We start from the raw sequence: 18,700 nt of genomic DNA on the forward strand, positions 1-18,700 counted from the left end.
TTGTCCCCCCTTTTTGATGGGAGTTGCATATTTGAATTTATTAGTTTAGCTTATGATACATGCATAATAAAGTGTGGCAACAATAAATATCTGAGTTGCAAAGGGTTTTTGTGTTCATGTAAAATGGAGATAGATGTTTGCATGGGAGTTCATGTAATTGAATTGTTAATGACTTGGAATTTTCATGGTTAGTCAGTGATCATGTTGCATGAGAAAAGTAAATGGCCACGATTGCTACCTAACTGGGAATCGTTGTCCTATATAGAAGTAGAGATGTGGTTTTGATTGTTTCGATAAATCATATGTGCACAGAGATGGTTGCGGACAAGTGGATGCTAACAATTAGATGATGAATTGATGACCTCGCTAGGGGGATGAAGTGGTTACAAAGATGGAGACATTACTTCCATGCCTAATGTCTAATGTAATTTGATAATGAATTCCCAGCCATATTTGGTTTACATCTCAACTTGTGGCATATAATTGTGTGTATTTATGTCCATTGTACACATTTAAGCCTATTTGGCTACTCTTGTCCAATTTCTCCACATTTGCATCTTGTTCGGTATATAGATTATTACTTACAAACCAGATAGGTAATTAAATAGTTTACAAAGTTATGCTTAGCCCCATGTAAGGTTGCCAAGTCCATCTATCACATTGATCCTATTCTAAATAGGTCCCTTACTTCTAGGCAAAAGGCTTATGAGTCAAAATTCATGGTGGACCATTTAAAATGAATTTCTAAACATATGAATATTATCTAAACTGCAAAATTCTTTTATTTTGGAGGTCTTCAATGTAAGCATCAATTCGAAGCCTAAATGAATACTTTAATAGCATGACAGAATGATTTACTATGATCTAACAATCAAAACTTAATGATATTACATCTAGCGATATTTTAAAATATCTAAAGAATGAAGCTGATTTTTAATTTTTATATTCTATGATATGTATTTAGCACACTACTGTTGAAAATGCGCGTATGTCCTAAAAACCATTTGTATATTTAACACAAAGAATAGTTAATTGGAGGGTATCATTAGTTTTGGATGCCTTCAATCAGATGTTGAAATCATCTGATATGAAGCCCAATGATGCAACTCCTTTTATGGCATTGTCTGTCTGCTGTAGGTTGGGGCTCTCAATTGGGGAAGATGGGCTCATGTCTATGCTGAAGAAAATGGCTTCAAAGAAAATGTATATATAGGAAATGGACTTATCAATATGGATGCAAAACGAGGTTGCATAGAGGATGCAGTCTCCATGTTTGATGGCATGCAAACAAGGGATCTCATTACTTGGAATTCAATGATTGGAGACTTGGCGGTGCATGGATGCAGCATGGAGACATAGGAGCTTTTTGATAGGATGAAGGATATGGGAGAAAGACCCAACAGTGTCACACTTGTTGGAGTGCCACCTGCATGGATTGAACATTATGGATGCAAGGCGGACCTCCTTGGCCGGGATGGCTTAATGAGGCATTGGATTTTGTAAGGAAGATGCCAACTGAACCTGGTTGTGTAATATGAAATGCTTTGCTTGGAGCATGTCAGGTTTTCAGAAATGCTGGGTTGGGTGAGCTTGCAATGAATCAGCTTGTAGGCCTTTGGCCACAAGATGCAACTAATTATGTGGTTCTCTCCAACAATCATGGAAATATCTAATTAGAGAAGGTAAGAGGAGAGAAGCAGATTGTCACGCCCCCGACCTAAGATCGCAAACCAATGGTCACGGCACCGTATACTCATAGAGGACTCTCTCTACAAGCATCAAGACATCTCAACATGATATCATAAAGCAAACAGTGAAATAAATTTAAATAACTAATGTTCAAATTTTAATTTAAATAATTAGAATCAAATTTTATATTTTAAAGAATCAATAATATTTAGAAGATTTTACATCAAAATTTAGTCAAAACCTGATCTAAATTTAAGGATATCAAATTTCGCCTCTAGTCATTCTCTCGTTCATAACACCATGCAATCTTAATGCTCAGAATCTAAAAGAAGAAATAATTAGCTCAACAGGCTAATAAGTAATGAATATCTTAACTAAATAATTTATGTAATAATATAAGATACAATAGTAAAATATAAATCACCATGAATTAGTATAAAGACAGCCAATTCTGCTTTAAAACATAAATCCATTAAAATCCATATCTTTCAAATATTAAGATATATAATCATAAGTATGATTCGAAACAAACACATTCAACTCAACAGTTTTTAATTATGGCCATATTTATATTATGTGGCTAGATTAGAAACAGAATTGCACTTATATCCGACGAAATAGGTTGAAATATCGCACTTATACCTTGTGGAGTGGGCCATAATACCGCACTAATATTCTGCAGAGTGGGCCGGAATACCATATTTATACCTTGTGACAGGGCTAAATAAAGAATCAATGAGCTCAATAATAGTCAGAGTGCCAATGTATAAGCTCCAATTGGCAGAGTCCAGTACATAGTCAGGCTGAGAATTCAAATCTGATACATGTCAAATTTTTTTTTACAAAATAATATATTATCATAATTCAATCAAAATATGCATATACGATGTACAATCAGTAAACAATATAACAATAGTTTGAAAAATATTACTCCAAATAACATATATATTTTTTATTCAAAACATCATCTTATAAAATATATAAATCACATATAAATTGATTAATAATTTCTTCGATGTAAAAATAATATTATATAAGTGAAGAATCTAGAAAATGCAAATTATTACTTACCTTGCGAGCGAAACTAAACTACAAATTCAAATAATTTCGAAAATATCTCTCAGAATCTAAGACTTTGGCGAGCGCTCAACTGAAAGCTTTAGTGAGCACTATGAACCAAGACCGTTGGAAGTTAAAAAAAGGAGAAAGAACTAATAATGGTCTAGTGGTGGTGATCGACAAAACTTATTGGCGGTGAGGTGACAGTGGGCATGAGAGTTTTTAAATAGCCGTTGGAGACTAGGTTCCCTAGCTTTCATACGAAATTAAGATGGAGGAGTCTGTCTCCTAGTCAAAGTCAAACAGGGCTCTATCTTCTTTTTTTTTTTTTTTCATCTCCTACTCCAAGCTAAACAGGGCTCTATCTTTTTTTTTTCTTTTTTCCATATCCTACTCTAACTCTTATATCTGTGCTGGTCAAGTGAACTAGGCCTAGTTTCTTATTAGTTGGGCCGGGTATTACACAGATGATGAAAAGAAAGGACTAGAGGAATTTTCCTGGCTGCAGCTTGACTGAAATTGATTCTGTGGTGGCTGAGTTCTTTTCATCAGATACAAGGCATTCAAAAACATAGAAGACATAAGGATTATTGGAGGCATTAAGAAAGCTATCGACATCAAAAGGATATGAGCTTGATGATCCATGTGAAGTACCAGGGTATGAGACTGAGCTTGATGATCTATGTTAAGTAATTATGCTTGAACAACTTATCAAGCTCTAGAAAATAATTCTGGTCATGCAATCTGATTCTATTTTACCCTCTATACTAAAATTAGTCATGGAGCTGACTCTGATTCTATTGGGTTCTAGATGCCATCACTTGGCTATAATCCTCAGTAAATCCTCATGTGAAATTCTATGGGTCAGAAAATCGCTCGCTAGGATGATTGAAGAAATCAGTGTGTACTTCTAGAGCTAATATGTTTTCGATGAAATAGAGCAGTGTGTATATGATTGAGGAGATAATTTTAATGTTAATTTTCTTTTCTCCTCCCTCCAAGGACCTCTAAAATAGTGGGGCGGGATTAGCTTCTTGTGAAACATTGATTTGAGATTGAAGAGCTGTAGCTAGATTGGAATAGATATTAAGGTGGTTGAGTTCTTTTCATCAAATATGGAAGATCTATGCTATGTTGAATGGATGAAGAAAGGTCTCAAAGTTAACTGAGTATAAAAGCCATGAAAGGAAACCACCATGATAAATTGTAAGAACCAGGAGATTGTTTAAGTCATGCAATCCTTTTTTTTTTTGTGTTAACTCTTTACATTCAAACAATTCAGAGTAGATTCCGATTTTATCAGAATTCCTGATGTTACAAGTTATTTACGGATGCTCAAGCGATTTTCAACATATTTTTCACATGATGCTGGGGTAATCAACCTTTGCCTTCTCAAACCTAGTCTTTCTCCATAACATATATTCAAGGGTTACCCAATAGGCAGGTGCTTGCAGATCAATTTTCATGGAGAAATCAAAAGCAATGACAAGGGAGGTTAGCACTCAAACCAGCAGGCGCCTTGCCTTCTCGACTGTTGATAAAACATGGCCTTGGTGGAGTTACTGGGAGCTTGGCGGGAGTACCGTTTGCAATCAGAGTCCTTCAGGCTGATTCTATATTGCTCAAGGGGGATTCCTCGACGATCATAGCTTGGATTAACAACAGTTTTGTATCCCACCTTCCTTGGTTATGTAATTGAAAAGACCTGGCCATCTGGACTCAAATAGTTCAAATGTTCCCGTATTTGCCGTCGTTGCAAGTAACAGGGCATACATTGCAAACTGTTTTGCAGCAACCTATTTTACAGACAGCAGCATTTCCTAATGGAATGCATTTTGGCTGTAGCAGACGCAATAGGTTCTGCTCGTGAGTGCATCGAACAATCATGTTTACAGTAGTGCTGTGCACCCAAAAAATAAAAGAAATAAAAGAATGATACCACAGTCATGATGGGGCTATATAAAACAATAGTTCCATTTATTCCATATAAAAATGATTTGTTCAGAAATTGGATGTAAGAATTTAGAAATCAAAAAAGCCAGCAGCATTTAAAGTTTTATCTTGCATTACCAGAACCCCTGTAAGCTCCAATACAAGTTTGTCGAAGGAATATATGTTGAAATGGTTTGATAAAATTATCAAAGGAAAAAAAAATGAAAATTTAATATGGTACATGATTTGAACTTGTCGATGTACCTTCAGAATCTAGCAACTGACTCGCAAATGCTAGTTCCTGTTTCTCTTCAAAACAACCAAAATTAGAATCATCATCTTCTACTTCCTGATAATTAGGATCTAAGTCACTTGACATGCTGGAATTTAGTTCTGTGGGTTCACCAGCGCCTAGTTTTGTTTCAAAAGATTTTGGCTCTGCACCAGACAACTCATCATCGTCCTCAATTTCACTGTCAGACTCAGCAAAGTCACTAGCCTTTGGTTCAGCAGTGTCCGGGAGACTACCAACAACGTTACCTACCAGCTCATTAGCTTCTTTCTGTTCCTCAGGCCTCTTAGCCAGAGACAGAAGAATATTCTTTGCCTTCTGATCAGGTGGATATCCACGAGCACCCATCTCTTTAAACCAAATAACAGCACTTCCAAAATCCGAGTTCTTACCATGGGCATCCATGATGGTGGTATAGATGGTTTGGTTGGCTTCAACACCTTGCATCTGCATTCTCTCATAAACCCGCATTACTTTCTCAAGATTATTTAATTTTGCATACCCTTTCATCAGTGTTCCATAGACAACAGCATTAGGTTTCAAACCATCTTCTTTCAGGCGTCTGAAGAATCTCTCTGCACCGTCCATATCAGATGCATTGACATAAGCAGATACCATTGTTGCATAAGAGCATAGGTCAGGTTGACACCTGTGAAAGGAAAACAACATATATTTTATGACAACCTTGATAACTATTTTCCGGCATAAATTTAGATGGACAAAGGAAAAGATTATACTTGTCCCTTCTCATACTCTTGAACACTGTCCGAGCTTCCTCCACCATTCCAGAAATTGCAAAGGCATCGAGCAAAATATTATAAGCTTTGCGTGTTGGTCTGAGAACATAATAAATCAATGATGTCAAATCCACAGGTTGGAAGAGTATTTACAATTTACTACAATAAAGAATAAAATAGGCCAGTGTGCATAACAAACACAAAGTGACACTTTATGTTAGCATAATGACAAAGAGACATGGCCACTCGTACCCAGAAATGTTACCACCTCTCTCTCAAGGATATGGAGGAAAGAAGATATCTGGACGTAATGTTTTCCACAACTTTTTTCCCTTGATGTCAACCAAACATTTTGCTTAATCCCCTCCCCTCCCCACCCAATCATCTGTCAAATCATTCAAATCATTTTTCATAATCTCAAATATTCTTCTATATAAAGTTAGTGCAATTGCATTTCCATTAATAGGAAATAAAACTGAAATTATCTCCTTCGATTACATATATAATGTTCATTGTCTTTAAAATCTACTTCTGGAGTCTTCCTGCATTGGTCCCTGAGTAAGCTTTGATGCCTCCATATTGTCCTCCATTGTGTGGGAGATCCAGGATAGCCAACTAAGAAATTATTACAATTATTTCTCTTCTGTGGGCCCCTGTTTGTTTGATCTTTGGTCCTGGTAGCTCTTTATTTTATCATAGCAAATGTTTGGTTAACTATTTTGGCAGTGGGAAGAGTTCCGAAAGCCCTATCTAATCATAGACTGAGTTGTAGGGGTCCTAGAATAGTTAGGATTATCTCCTAAGAATAGTTTGGGCCTTTGTAGTTTCTTTATGTAGGGAACTTGATCCAAAGTTTGAAACTAAAATATATTATAGCATAAAAAACAACCTTGATTTGTATAGGGCTTAGTTTAAACTTCCTCTATTTTACAACAAAAAACATCTACAAATAACAAAGGTTGCATATAGTTCAGGCATAAAGTGGGCATAAAGGCTTGGAATAAGCCTTCTGTCTACGAGTGAGGAGGCATAACCACAGAATGTTTAGGCTGGTTCAACCTGCATATGTCCAGCACAAACATTGCAAGGGGAAGCTGCCGTAAGCAATTTCTTGGCATAAAGGCAACTCTTATGCCTACTTTTTACTTTTTTTATGCATAAAAAGGTCATCATTCAAAAGTTATTCCAAAAAGGTGCCCTTTGCATTCAAAAGTGGAGCCAAATAAAAGCTGACAACTATTTCCACAGGCATAACTTTACTATTCTCAATTTTCTTATTCCTGAATCAAATTCAGCCAAAGTATTCGTACGAAAAGATAACATGAACATTCTTGATAAAATGGACCTTTTTTTCAGCAAAAATTTCACTGAAGTCATGTTTCCTTTTTTAATTTGGAATTATCATTCCTCTCTTTATCCCTCTCTTTACACCATGAAGTAGGATGTGTTTGGTCATTGTACTGATTCAAAGAGTTACCAACTGGAGAAACACTCAATCTAACCAATTCTATAGTATGCTGTTTGCAAAAGACAGATATTACAGAACCAAGAGTATTTTCACTTCCAATAATTATGAGAGATCTATAAGATGATTGAATTAAAAAACAGTTTGCAATTAAATATAATAAATCATATATTGCATAGGCAAAATATTCAATAAGGAACAATAACCACCCACCTGACACCAGCATCAAGCATCTCCTCAAAAACTGCCAGTGCTTCATCTTCTCTCCTCGCTTTCCCATAAGCACTGATGAGCAGTGCATAGCTCACAACATCTGGTTTATGTCCAGCTCTTTGCATCTATAAGGGCGTTCATTTCAGAATTTCAAAGTTACCAAAAGATTAAGAAAAGTTTAAACAGATCTGCAGAGCCCACTCTCTCCCATCTCTGTAATTACATTACAATATATCCACTTCAAATTTGTGAATGTGCATGGGTTGTCAATTTTGGATTCCAATATAAAGTATCACTTATTCTTCCAATTTCAAATTATGTTAAGTAACCACACTCTAAAAGTTTCTTCTTTAGCAATAATATAGACGATTAAAACAGAAACAATAGTGTACCCAAAGATATTGCGGACAACCACCCATAAATTTGTTCCAAAGGTGCAGAACCAAATGCATATGAATATGCCTAGAATATGAAGATTGATTATTGTTTAATTTTTCTTGTTTGAGCTATTCCTGCTAAATCCTTTTCATATTTAATCCACATAAGGATGTTCTAACACAAGAATTTTGCATGCTACTCCTTAAGAATTGTTGCATGAAACCAGATGTTTTCATTTAACAATCTAAATAATCAGTAAAATGCAAGTTGTAACGATATCTTTTTTTATCACACAGAAAACAATCTTGAAAGATTAATTATGATTTACCTGGTCATAGATACTCGAAACCTCCTTGTAATTTGTTTCAAAGGACATTAGGCTATTAAACGTGACAGTGGATTGAGGGATTCCCCTCTTAGCCATCTGTGCAAATATTTTACGAGCCTGATCATAATTGTTGGCTTTCTTGTACATATAAATCATCATATGGAATGTTTTCTGATCTGCCTTGAACGGAGCTCTCTCTTCTTTCAAAAGGCTCTCAAAAACTTCCTCGGCTTCCTTAAATTTGTCTCCCTGCCATATGCTATTAGTATGAGTTATGAACAGAAATTTAGCAGAGAAATGATCAAAGGTATCTGTAGCAGAAAGAAGACTTCTTGAGGTGCGGTGTGCTAGTTGCATGGAAGTAAATAAGGAATATGACAATGACACTATACAGATAAACTGATACAGCAAAACTTGAAAATAGGATATGATACAGCTTGGATTATACTATATATATGTGCAAATTTTATTAAACATACATGTAAAAAAGAATCCAGAAATCTTAATGGACTATTGCAATAGTCCATACTACATATGACAATATCACACCAACATTTTGTCATTATTAAATCCACAGACCACACTCCATATTTTGGATTTATCTGCAACATATCCCAGCTATACTTGGGAAGTATCAATATCCTTCTTTTTAATTTTATAAATTAGGAGATTTTGGAATAAGTATTCATGCTTCCTAGGTAGTGTGTGGGGCAAAATGCAAGTAAAATAATATCTATTTAGAAGCTTGCTCCATGGAAGTCTCATCTCAAACAGATGACTCAAGTGAGCTGGTTAAAAGAATCAAATGAAAGCATTTTTGATTGATGGTCTCTAGTCCATTGATGTGGTTTTATTTTCCCAGGAGTGATTACATTGTAACCATTTTTTTGATGGCTTTTGGAAAAGACATATAGATGCAAAATTTATCACATACCTACTTAAGTTGTTTCAATATTTACTTTCTATTGGATTGTACAACTGCTCTTTCATTAGTATTCATGCCATAAAAAACACAATCCATAATATTAAACTTTGTGCTATTATCTTTTCATCTAACATTTTGCAACCTCGGGTAGGGGTGTACATGAGTCCGGTGGATTCGTGTTCGAGGCTAACCTAGAACTAACCCACTCTCAATTGGTTCTCAATTTTTGAACCGGAACCAAACCAATCAATGTCAAAACCAACCCAACCCAATCCAATCAAAATCGGGTAGGTTCTCAGGTAATCCAAAATTTTTAGAAAAAGTAAATGAACTATTGATATTATTCAAGAAAACATATCAAAAAAATTAGCAAATGAAAACAAATTCCATGCCCATCAAGTTAACTACAAATTTGTATTTGGTATACCAAATCATATAAAGAGAACCTACATCAAGTTTTATGTTTCTAGTTTTAATGAAGTCTTAGATGATCATAATTTTTGGAACCGCACTACTAGTTAAGGTAGGAAAGTAATCAACATAGAGGACAACACTCACAGGAGCGAGGAAGAAGTGTAGAGGTGGGAGCCACTTATATGGTGAGAGGACTGCAAGGTACAGTATGTGTGGGTGATGGGGGCTGAGTTGGATGAGTGGCATGTACCGGTTGGGGGATGTGTTGAGCTGGGTGGTGGTGGACATGTATAACATACCAAATATATATATGTATATACAGTACATATGAGATACATACTATTTATAAATTGGTTCGAGTCAAGTTAGGTTACCCGAACCCCTAACATAGAGTTGAACGAATCTATTCAGTTTCGAAAAATCAAAACCATGACCGTTTGAATCCTCTTTGGAACCCAGACTAAACCAACTCAACCATTCAGCAAGATTCTTAGGTTGACCCAAACCCATGTGCACCTTAAATTATGAACCCTCATTGCACGAACACATCATCCAAGAATAAGGAGAGTTTTCCCTCAAACTGATTGGCCTTCTATGTTTCATGGCATCTTTCTAGATTTTCTTTGGATAGGAACTCTACATCAATTTTTTTAGGCTTGATATTTTATTGCACCATCTATTCTATTTTATAATGCAAACTCCCGATGTGCCTGTGTGTAAGGCATGTCTAACTATCCATGTTTGCTCACCATTTCCCACCTTACATTTTTCTTATCCCGTGAGATTAGTTGCTTACAATGTGTGGTTAACCATAAGTCGAAGGTTCAAGTCCTTTCTCTAGACATTTGTGGTTTATTCGGATAAATTTTATTATTTTATTAAAATTTTAGAAAACACATGCATCACACATGTCACACTAGTGAAATATTTAACTCAACTCTATGAAGATGGAAGAAGATTTGTAGGTGAAGGTTTTCGACACCCATTCCTTACCACCCAATTAGATGGCGAAAACAGTCTCTTGTATCTTGCATACTATTTTTCTTCATTAGTCTTGCTATAATGAAACAATATTACAACCCCTCAGAACTTGAAAACTTAGATCTCCAACACTCATCAACAAGACATAAAGTTTGTTTCCTTTTTTATTTTTATTCCTAGTTTTGCAAGGTAAAAGAAAAAGGTTTTTACAGCCCGTCAATATTCTCGGCCATTAAAATCACCTCCATTTGTTGATAATAGCATAATCTGTATTGGAAAAGAATAGCTAGGAATGGTCATTTACTCATTTCTTTTATTTAATCTATTTCATCCAAAAAGTAAAATTGTCTAAAATCTCTAGCATATACACAATACTGGAAGTATTTTATGCACTGGGTTAAATTTCTTCAAAACCTACAAAGATCTTCAACCAGGACATGCTAATTGGTTGGAACTAAATATAACTTCTTGAGGACTTGGTAGGATTCCTTGAACAATGAGCCTAAAAATGCTGGCACTATGATATATGGCAGTTATTCTTCCATCTGTCACATTCTCTATATCTTCTTGTTGCACAAATTGGAGAAAGTGCTGTATTAGTGTAATTCGTCCTCATATTGGATCCTATTTTTGCGCACTATTTATAATTATTTTGCCTAAATCACTATCTTTATTCTCCATCTTACTACTCTTTTTTCTATTAGTTGAGAGCTAAAGAGAGTAAAAAGCCTTCCATTTAAAGTAGAATTAGTATTCATGTTCCAAGAGGAGGGTTTCTTCTCCCCTTATAGGGTGAAAGGCAATAATGAAAATGGAAAGTGCAAACAAACCTTTCTTGGTAGTTTCAAAACATGTGTTTTTCAAAATTACCTGTTCTAGGACCTGGTGGATCAAAAACAAACTTGATCATCTCAGTGAGTAGTTGAAAACATGTTACCAACAAGTAAAATTGTGAAGAACACATCAAGAAGGATTTAAGTGTTAACATAAAACTTTAAAACAAAACATGAAGCCTTCTTGAATTGATTCTCAAAGTTTTCCATTTTGTATTTTTTTGATCCTGATCATGGGTCTTGATATGTTTCAAAATAACTGAAGTTTGTATTTAGGTAACTAAGTAAGGTAACATTACATTTTTGAAACAGATTTCTGTTGAGATAATCAACCAAATTAGTCAAATTTATATCAGGATAAAAATCAGTATAAGAAAACCACTGATCTCCTTTATCATCCATAACTAAGAGGTAATGATGCATAAAGCACAGATTTGACTGGTCGAGATGATAAGTTTCTCCAAATAATCATATAAGTAGAAATGCACATCCTTGATTAAAATGAGAGGTATAAGTAGTAAAATTGAGATCATGTATAAAGGCACCATAGGAAGGGACTACTGGTGATATTGGTTTTGTAATACAAAAAGAATTCATGCCAAATCTTAACTCGAATTATGGGAGATAGAGGTGGTTGGAGATTCGAAATTAAGGTGTCTAGACACCAACAAGGAAGTTATTGCTTCAGCATCAGATTAATGTTTATGGGGAAAAGAGAGAGCATGAAAAATGTGGATAGATATTTAGCATGGGGACCAGCTCTAAAATTAGAACCTTCATTTTCCAGTTTTTTCACTATGATTTTAGACATTGAAGTAGAACAAGATTTCCTTTAATAAGGTAGATGTTAATTGTTGGACGTGTGACAAGGAGGTGATACATTTAGTTGTAGATTCATTCTTTGATATTTGAAATAGGTGTTTCTTGCCTTATGCTAAAAAGGTATTTAATAATATATTGCCACCAAGACTTAACCATTTTGTTGGATTGCATTACATAGCAAAGTCATGATTAAGGATATCTTTTGATGTATGTGACCATGAACTCTCTTAAAGATTATTTGTTCATATAATTGATATTAGAACCATAGAACTCCACTCATATCTAGTCAGGTCTATGTTAGACAATGGGCATCCCACATTGATAATCAGAACCATTAGATATGACTACCTTTAAACTGCTTATATACCAAAATTCTTGTGATTTGGAGACTCCAAGCCTATACATTAAGTGGTCAAAAAATTGGATAGCTAAAAAACATGAAACTATATATGTTTTTTTGAGTACTTGGTGAATAGAATAGAAGTCTCCAAATCGCATGATTTTTGGTGTGCAAGTAGTTTAGAGCTAGTAAACCATATTCAATGGCTTGGATCATCGACATGGGACCTATCATCCAATGTATGCCTAGCCGGATCTGAGTGGAGATCCACTCTAGTATAGCCAAGTCAAGCTCTCTCTCTCTCTCTCTCTCTCTCTCTCTCTCTCTCTCTATATATATATATATATATATATATATATATATATATTGGTTGAACTCGTTCAATATATTGTCATCCAAACATCCTAGTAGTTTTAAGGATTTTAGCAAAATGATAACTTCTAAACTTATTTTAGTATGTACATTCTTAACCAATCCCTAAAAAACTACTAGGATGTACCAAACTAATTATGGAAGAAGTCAGCTCTTTAACAATTCCTAAAAATTAAAATTAACAAATTTTGATAAGTATCCAAGTGTCCAATGCATGTCCAACTCATATGCATAACTAGGATGGATTCTAGGAGCTAGATGCAAGTGTCCAGATAACAAAGTTCTTATCTTTTCTTAGAGAAATAATAAATCAAAATTCCAGTCCTTGAGTATTCAACACGCTCTAATAGCTCAAAGATTTCCTTTTTCCTTTTCCCATCTTCTTCATATATTTACATAGCACTTTTATGTTATTAAACGTTGCCTGTTTTGCCCAAGAGTATGAGCTAGTTGTTTGTCAAAACATTATTTTGAACCACTATTTGTTAACCATGATGTATGTGAGTTGTTGAGTTAAAATTTGCCTTGGTTTATAGGAGGCTAGGAACCCTTCAATTTGTTAATAATTACCATAACTTTTATTAGCAAATTCCAAGATTCAAATTAAGGTTTTTTTAGATCTTCAAAGCAAGAAACACCCATAGGGCATTATACCTGAATTGAAATTTGTTTGCAAACTCACTCTAAATTTGCTTCCCAAGAACTTGTTCTTGGAAAGATCTGCTTTCCTACACCTACAACAGAACCAGCTCCTGATTTAGGTAACTAATCTTTGGATGAACAAGGAAACCCATAATTGCAATTTGCTAGACAATTTTTAAGTGTTGGCATACTTGCATCTTGAGTCTTTAGATTGGTTAGTTGAGATTTATCTTTATATGCTCTTAGAGATTCATGCCTTACATTCTCCACAATCACTGGAAGACAAAAGCTATTTTCTTTCTCCACCTCATGAAAATAATCAATATCCCTAGAATTATAAAGTAATATCTAACACTTCAACCAGTATTTATAAAGTAACATCCAACACTTCACCTAGTACTGCCAAAGAAATTCCAACATAATATGTTCTTCATGAAATGGATGATAAGCTGATATGTAGAAAGTTTACCAAAACAAAACCAAAATGAGGAATTATTGAAAGCCATTGAACTTATTTGAAATGATCTAAGAGGACCCCCCAACTCGATGTGAACCACTTTGGCCACTACAGGGAGGACTAGTGAGATCCAAGAGCAAAATCTGCAATATCGGAAAGCCCACTTATGCACCAAACTTTCAAAGTCTTAACTTGCCCGTAAAGCATCCAATTGAGGTGATCTTTTTTATTTTTTGAAATTAAGTAACTTTTCGAGCTTTACGTCGTTGCATCATCCATTAAGGGTGCAATCCACAAAAAGATCAAAGCCAAATTCCATCATTGGGCCCAAAAACAGGCTAGTCTATGCAAAAATTTTCTTTTCGGTAAAACTTTGATTGGGCATATCTCCCAAATTGGAAAGAATTAGGCAAATATGCTAAAGACAAGGCTGATATAGAAGTCAAGATCTACCTTCTATAGGATTTTAGCATTTCATAATTATTTTTACTAGTCATATCTATTTTTGTATCTCCAATTCTAATTTAGTAGGAGCCAAATCCTCTAAGCAAGAAAAGTCCTGATGCAGGAAGATCACAAGACTCGATGTAAATCACTTTGACCACTACAGAGGAAATTGGATTGGGTCTAGAATCGAGATCCATCATATCAAGAAGCCGAATCGCATGTCAAATTTTCGAAGGCTATAACTTGATCATATGACATCCAATTGAGATGGTTTTATTCTTAAAATAGATAATTTTTCAAGCTTTACAATCGCACCACGCTTTAAGGATGCGATGCATCATGCGATTTGGATCAAATCCTATCATTTAAGCCTCAAAACGGCCTAGTGCAAAAGTTTCTTTTTTGAAAAAGACTTTAATCGGGCATATCTCCCAAACTAGAAAAAAATTAGATGAAGCAACTGAAGACAAGGTTGATGTAGAACTCAAAATCTATTGCATATAAGATTTTAGCTTTTCCATGATTATTTCTACTAGTCATATCTACTTTGGGAAAGACGTATCCTCTTTGAAATGGAGAAGAAATCTGACCTAAATTATGAAATGACTGACCTTACTAATATAAATAGAGAATATGCAACTCAGTTTATTAATAGTTAATGAAAAAAAGGAACCTAAACCCTATTTTCACTATTTTTTTTCTTAATTTTTTTTAAGAGATTCAAGTTGAGCATGTTGAGGAAATTACTGCCTTTCTCCCCAATCAGATCATACAGACTTGGCAATGATTGCAAATATTAATATCCAATGAAAGATAGTAAAAGTAGAAAGGTATAATGACAACTACATAAGCAACCTTGGGTTGTCATTTGTATAGTTTCTATAAGGAGGAAGGCCCTCAATTTATGCTCATATATCTCAAAGTAACAAAGTAATATGCATGAATGGAAGATAAAATGACATGTTTTATTATCTACATACAAACTCTTTGAAATAAATCACCCATAGGAGTGATGCAACTTAACTTAAATACTTGATGATCATATATTCTTAATTTAATATACATTTTCGGATTGCACCTACTTTTATAGCTAATATAAGCTTTGAATTGTTATGATCATGGTCAATTTGTACCAAAATTCACCACCCTTAAGCTTACTAATCAGGAGATTGCTCTTGATACATGAATTATTTCTTTATGATAAAGCATCAAGTACTCAAGCACTGACAAGCAAAAGATTCACCAAAGTATCATTTAAATCGTAATCAATACCTATTTAGAGTAAGTCAATTCAATGAAATCTTGGGCCACAAGCTCCAATTTAAAACAAACACATAGAGCAAAAGGTTTGCTTATACTCAAGATTGGAGATCTAATATGATATCAAACAATATGTGTTGATCAAGAGGACAAACTATAATGTGACAACTAAAAATATATAAATGAAGAAAAGATGATTACCTCAACAAAAGTTTTAAGGATAATCTGATATGTTAGTGGCGATGGTTCCGGGCCTGATGATTGCATCCTATGGAATATTGTTTTGGCCTTGCTGTACTGCCGAGCTCTTCCATATGCTTCCATAAGGGCAGTATGAGATATTACACTTGGAGTGTAACCTTTCTTGTTCATATACCTTAACACTCTCTCTGCCTTGTTGAAATCTCCTAGCTTCCCATAGGCTGTAATAAGCATCAAAAAATCCATCTCGCTAAAGTCCCACCAGTGCTGGGTTCTAAGCCATTCAAGAATCTGACCAATAATAATAACAATAACTATCATTATTTCTATAATAAATATTCTACAATCAACAAAGTTTGCAGACATCACACACTGATTTTATCATGAATCAGAAAGGTCATATAAATAGCAGTGCTCCCTCAAACCACTCCCAAAGCATAAGAATTCCCTCAATGATGATGATGATTGTTCATATGTTTGATAGATACACAATCAATGCAACCACATAGCAGAATCTAGTCTTGTTAGTAATCAAGCAATTGTCAAAATTATTTTCAACATCTTCAAAGATCAGTGATATGTCATCTTTTTCTCTTTCAGCCAAAAAGAAAGAGTTAGGATTTAATACTTACAAATGGAAGTGAAGTAGTGGAGTTACCTCGCTAACAATTTTCCATTTCTTTAGGTGCTTAAACCTCACTAAGGTACCCAGAACTAAATCTCTTGAAAGTGCCTCCCCTTCCGCTCTTTGGGTTCTCAGAGCTGACACTGCTGAACCCGACTGTTCGATGTCTGTCATTAACCTCCGCCATTTCTTCTGCTCAGCTTCGTCCGCAGCATCCTTAAAAACCACCACTTTCTTCCTCCTCTGCATGAACTTTCTTGGTGCTAACATGCCACGACAAACTATTTCCAATGTTCCATTGATTTTTACTCTCTGAGAATAAGAATTTCGAAGAAACTTTGTTTTGCTGAAAGAAAAAGGACAATGAAAGAAAACATAAATCTTCTTTGGATCATAACAAGATATCACTCGGGGTAAAAAACTGTCTGAGATATTTCTTGGGTAACAAAATGAGAAACTACACTTGAATTATTGAGAATAGACCGATATCTGAGGGAAAAAAATCAAGGCAGGAAAACATCATAAATCACCCAATTACCATGAAATGTCAACTGAAAGACATATACAACATAACAATTTTAAATAAAAAAGATGTTGTGGAAATTTTAGTAAAATATGTGTATGCTGACAAATTAAGATATGTTGCTATCCTCATTGACCAATGACTGAAATCAGCAAACTAAATTTACCTTCAAAATTTTTAAACATAAAATAATTTGTTAAAGAAAAACCTAGCACTCCTATATTCCTCGCCATCGAAAAGCTCGGTTACGATCATACTCAAAATAGCACTTACCCAAACAACCCAAAAAAAATACATTCAACTAATGCCTACTCCATCAGTCGCTCAAATCAATTACTAATTTCATGAATCAGAGAATTCGTGAACAGCACCCCCACCCCCACCCCCACCCCCACCCCCAACTGTTTTAAGAGAGAGACCGGTGAGCAGGAGCTTACCAGAAACTGGATGAGAAGGAGAGCAGAGACTGCGACCCAATTGCTTCCATAGAGGGGGAGAAAGAGAAGGCCTTATCAGCTTCAGCTGAGACCCTCCCGCTCTAAAACCCCAGAGTCCCTCAATTTTGCCACTGATGCCAGAGGTAAAAAACCCCAGAGCCCCTCAATTTGGCCACTGATGCCAGAGGATATCGCGTATCCGAAACCAGATATAAAATATCTGGTACCCGGTCCAACCCGTTTTGGAGGGCGGGTTACCGGTTCATGGTTCTCCCGCGGGAGAGGACAATCTGAGAGATTTCCTTCCCCATCTCAAACCGCTCATTCTTCTCCTCAAATCCCCGGTCCCTTTCCTCCATCTCTTCCTCGGCAATAACGGCCTTTCCCTGCTCGTCGATGATAACGATGATGGTGAAGAAGAAGAGGAAGAGGTAGAGTCTCTCACGGGATGCAGACGCAGCCTTCTTTGCGAACGGCGGCGTTGAAGATCAAGGGAAGAGAAGAGGAATAAAGCAGGAAAGGGATCACGAAAAGTTTGACCGGACGATTCAAACGTTTGAACCGCCCGATTCGAAAGGTTGAGCGGTTTTTTCGAGAAATTTCAAGTATAACTGACCCGACCAGTATTAGGTATCGGCTGACGGGTCAGGCCAGTCGACCTGCCCGAGTGTCCTAACAAATCTTTAAGCCAAGCTTGTTTCTTTCCGAATGGAAGGTGCGGCTTGAGCCTTGTTGCCTTGTTTTCGCCAACTCTTGGATGTAACCTTGGTGTGTCGTTACTTATACATGTTTTCCGGGGAAAAAATTTCTCAAATAATACTAAAAAAGATATTTATTGATTATACTTATTATATAATTTTTTACTTTAAAACATATTATCATATTATATTATTTATTATATAAAATTATATTATGCTATGTACTTTAAAAAAATAAAAATATTTAATAAAAAAATTATATATAAATTATCTATCATAATATATATTGTGTTAGAAACTTTTCTTTGGTAAAAATTGTATAAAGAAATAGATAACTACAAATACATATGATGTGGCATCAAATAAGCATGGCTAGTGGCACTATGAGAATTGATCAAAACATAGCCAAGGTGGCTCCTCGACGGTCCCAACACCTCAGCATGATCACATCAAGTCAACTCTTGCCAACCATCTAGATGGTCAAGCCAAGCAAAGCAGAAGCAAGCAACCTTCAAGTTCGAGTTCCTTGCTCGACCAAATAACCGCTCATCTCAATGCCAAGCCGACCAAAACCCTCTCACCTCAAACAACGGCTAGAGATGCGAATTACAGCTGGCACCCACTCCTCAG

The 18,700-nt window shown here is 35.4% G+C and overlaps 1 protein-coding gene across 1 annotated transcript; it reads right to left on the minus strand.

The window, feature by feature from the left end:
- Positions 1-4,704: 4,704 nt before the first annotated feature.
- On the minus strand, positions 4,705-17,946 carry LOC103705591 (Tetratricopeptide repeat (TPR)-like superfamily protein). Its single transcript, XM_008789354.6, has 7 exons — positions 17,373-17,946; positions 16,446-16,758; positions 15,788-16,078; positions 8,094-8,342; positions 7,388-7,512; positions 5,710-5,808; positions 4,705-5,621 (listed from the first exon to the last, which is right to left on the minus strand). Exons 1-7 carry the CDS (start codon positions 17,420-17,422, stop codon positions 4,910-4,912), a joined length of 1,839 nt encoding a protein of 612 aa, XP_008787576.4. The 5' UTR covers positions 17,423-17,946; the 3' UTR covers positions 4,705-4,909.
- Between the last annotated feature and the right edge of the window lie 754 nt (positions 17,947-18,700).

The sequence above is a fragment of the Phoenix dactylifera genome, chromosome 8 (assembly GCF_051530095.1).
Source record: "Phoenix dactylifera cultivar Ajwa chromosome 8, Ajwa_hap1_PhDact_Kaust_v1.1, whole genome shotgun sequence".
Taxonomy (NCBI): Eukaryota; Viridiplantae; Streptophyta; class Magnoliopsida; order Arecales; family Arecaceae; genus Phoenix; species Phoenix dactylifera.

Coding starts and splice junctions, on each gene's coding strand:
- LOC103705591 (XM_008789354.6), bottom strand. CDS start 17,422: ATGGAAGCAATTGGGTCGCAGTCTCTGCTCTCCTTCTCATCCAGTTTC. Junction 16,759..17,372: donor TCCTTCTCATCCAGTTTCTG/GTAAGCTCCTGC, acceptor TTTTTCTTTCAG/CAAAACAAAGTTTCTTCGAA. Junction 5,809..7,387: donor ATGCTTGATGCTGGTGTCAG/GTGGGTGGTTAT, acceptor TTATGTTCTCAG/ACCAACACGCAAAGCTTATA.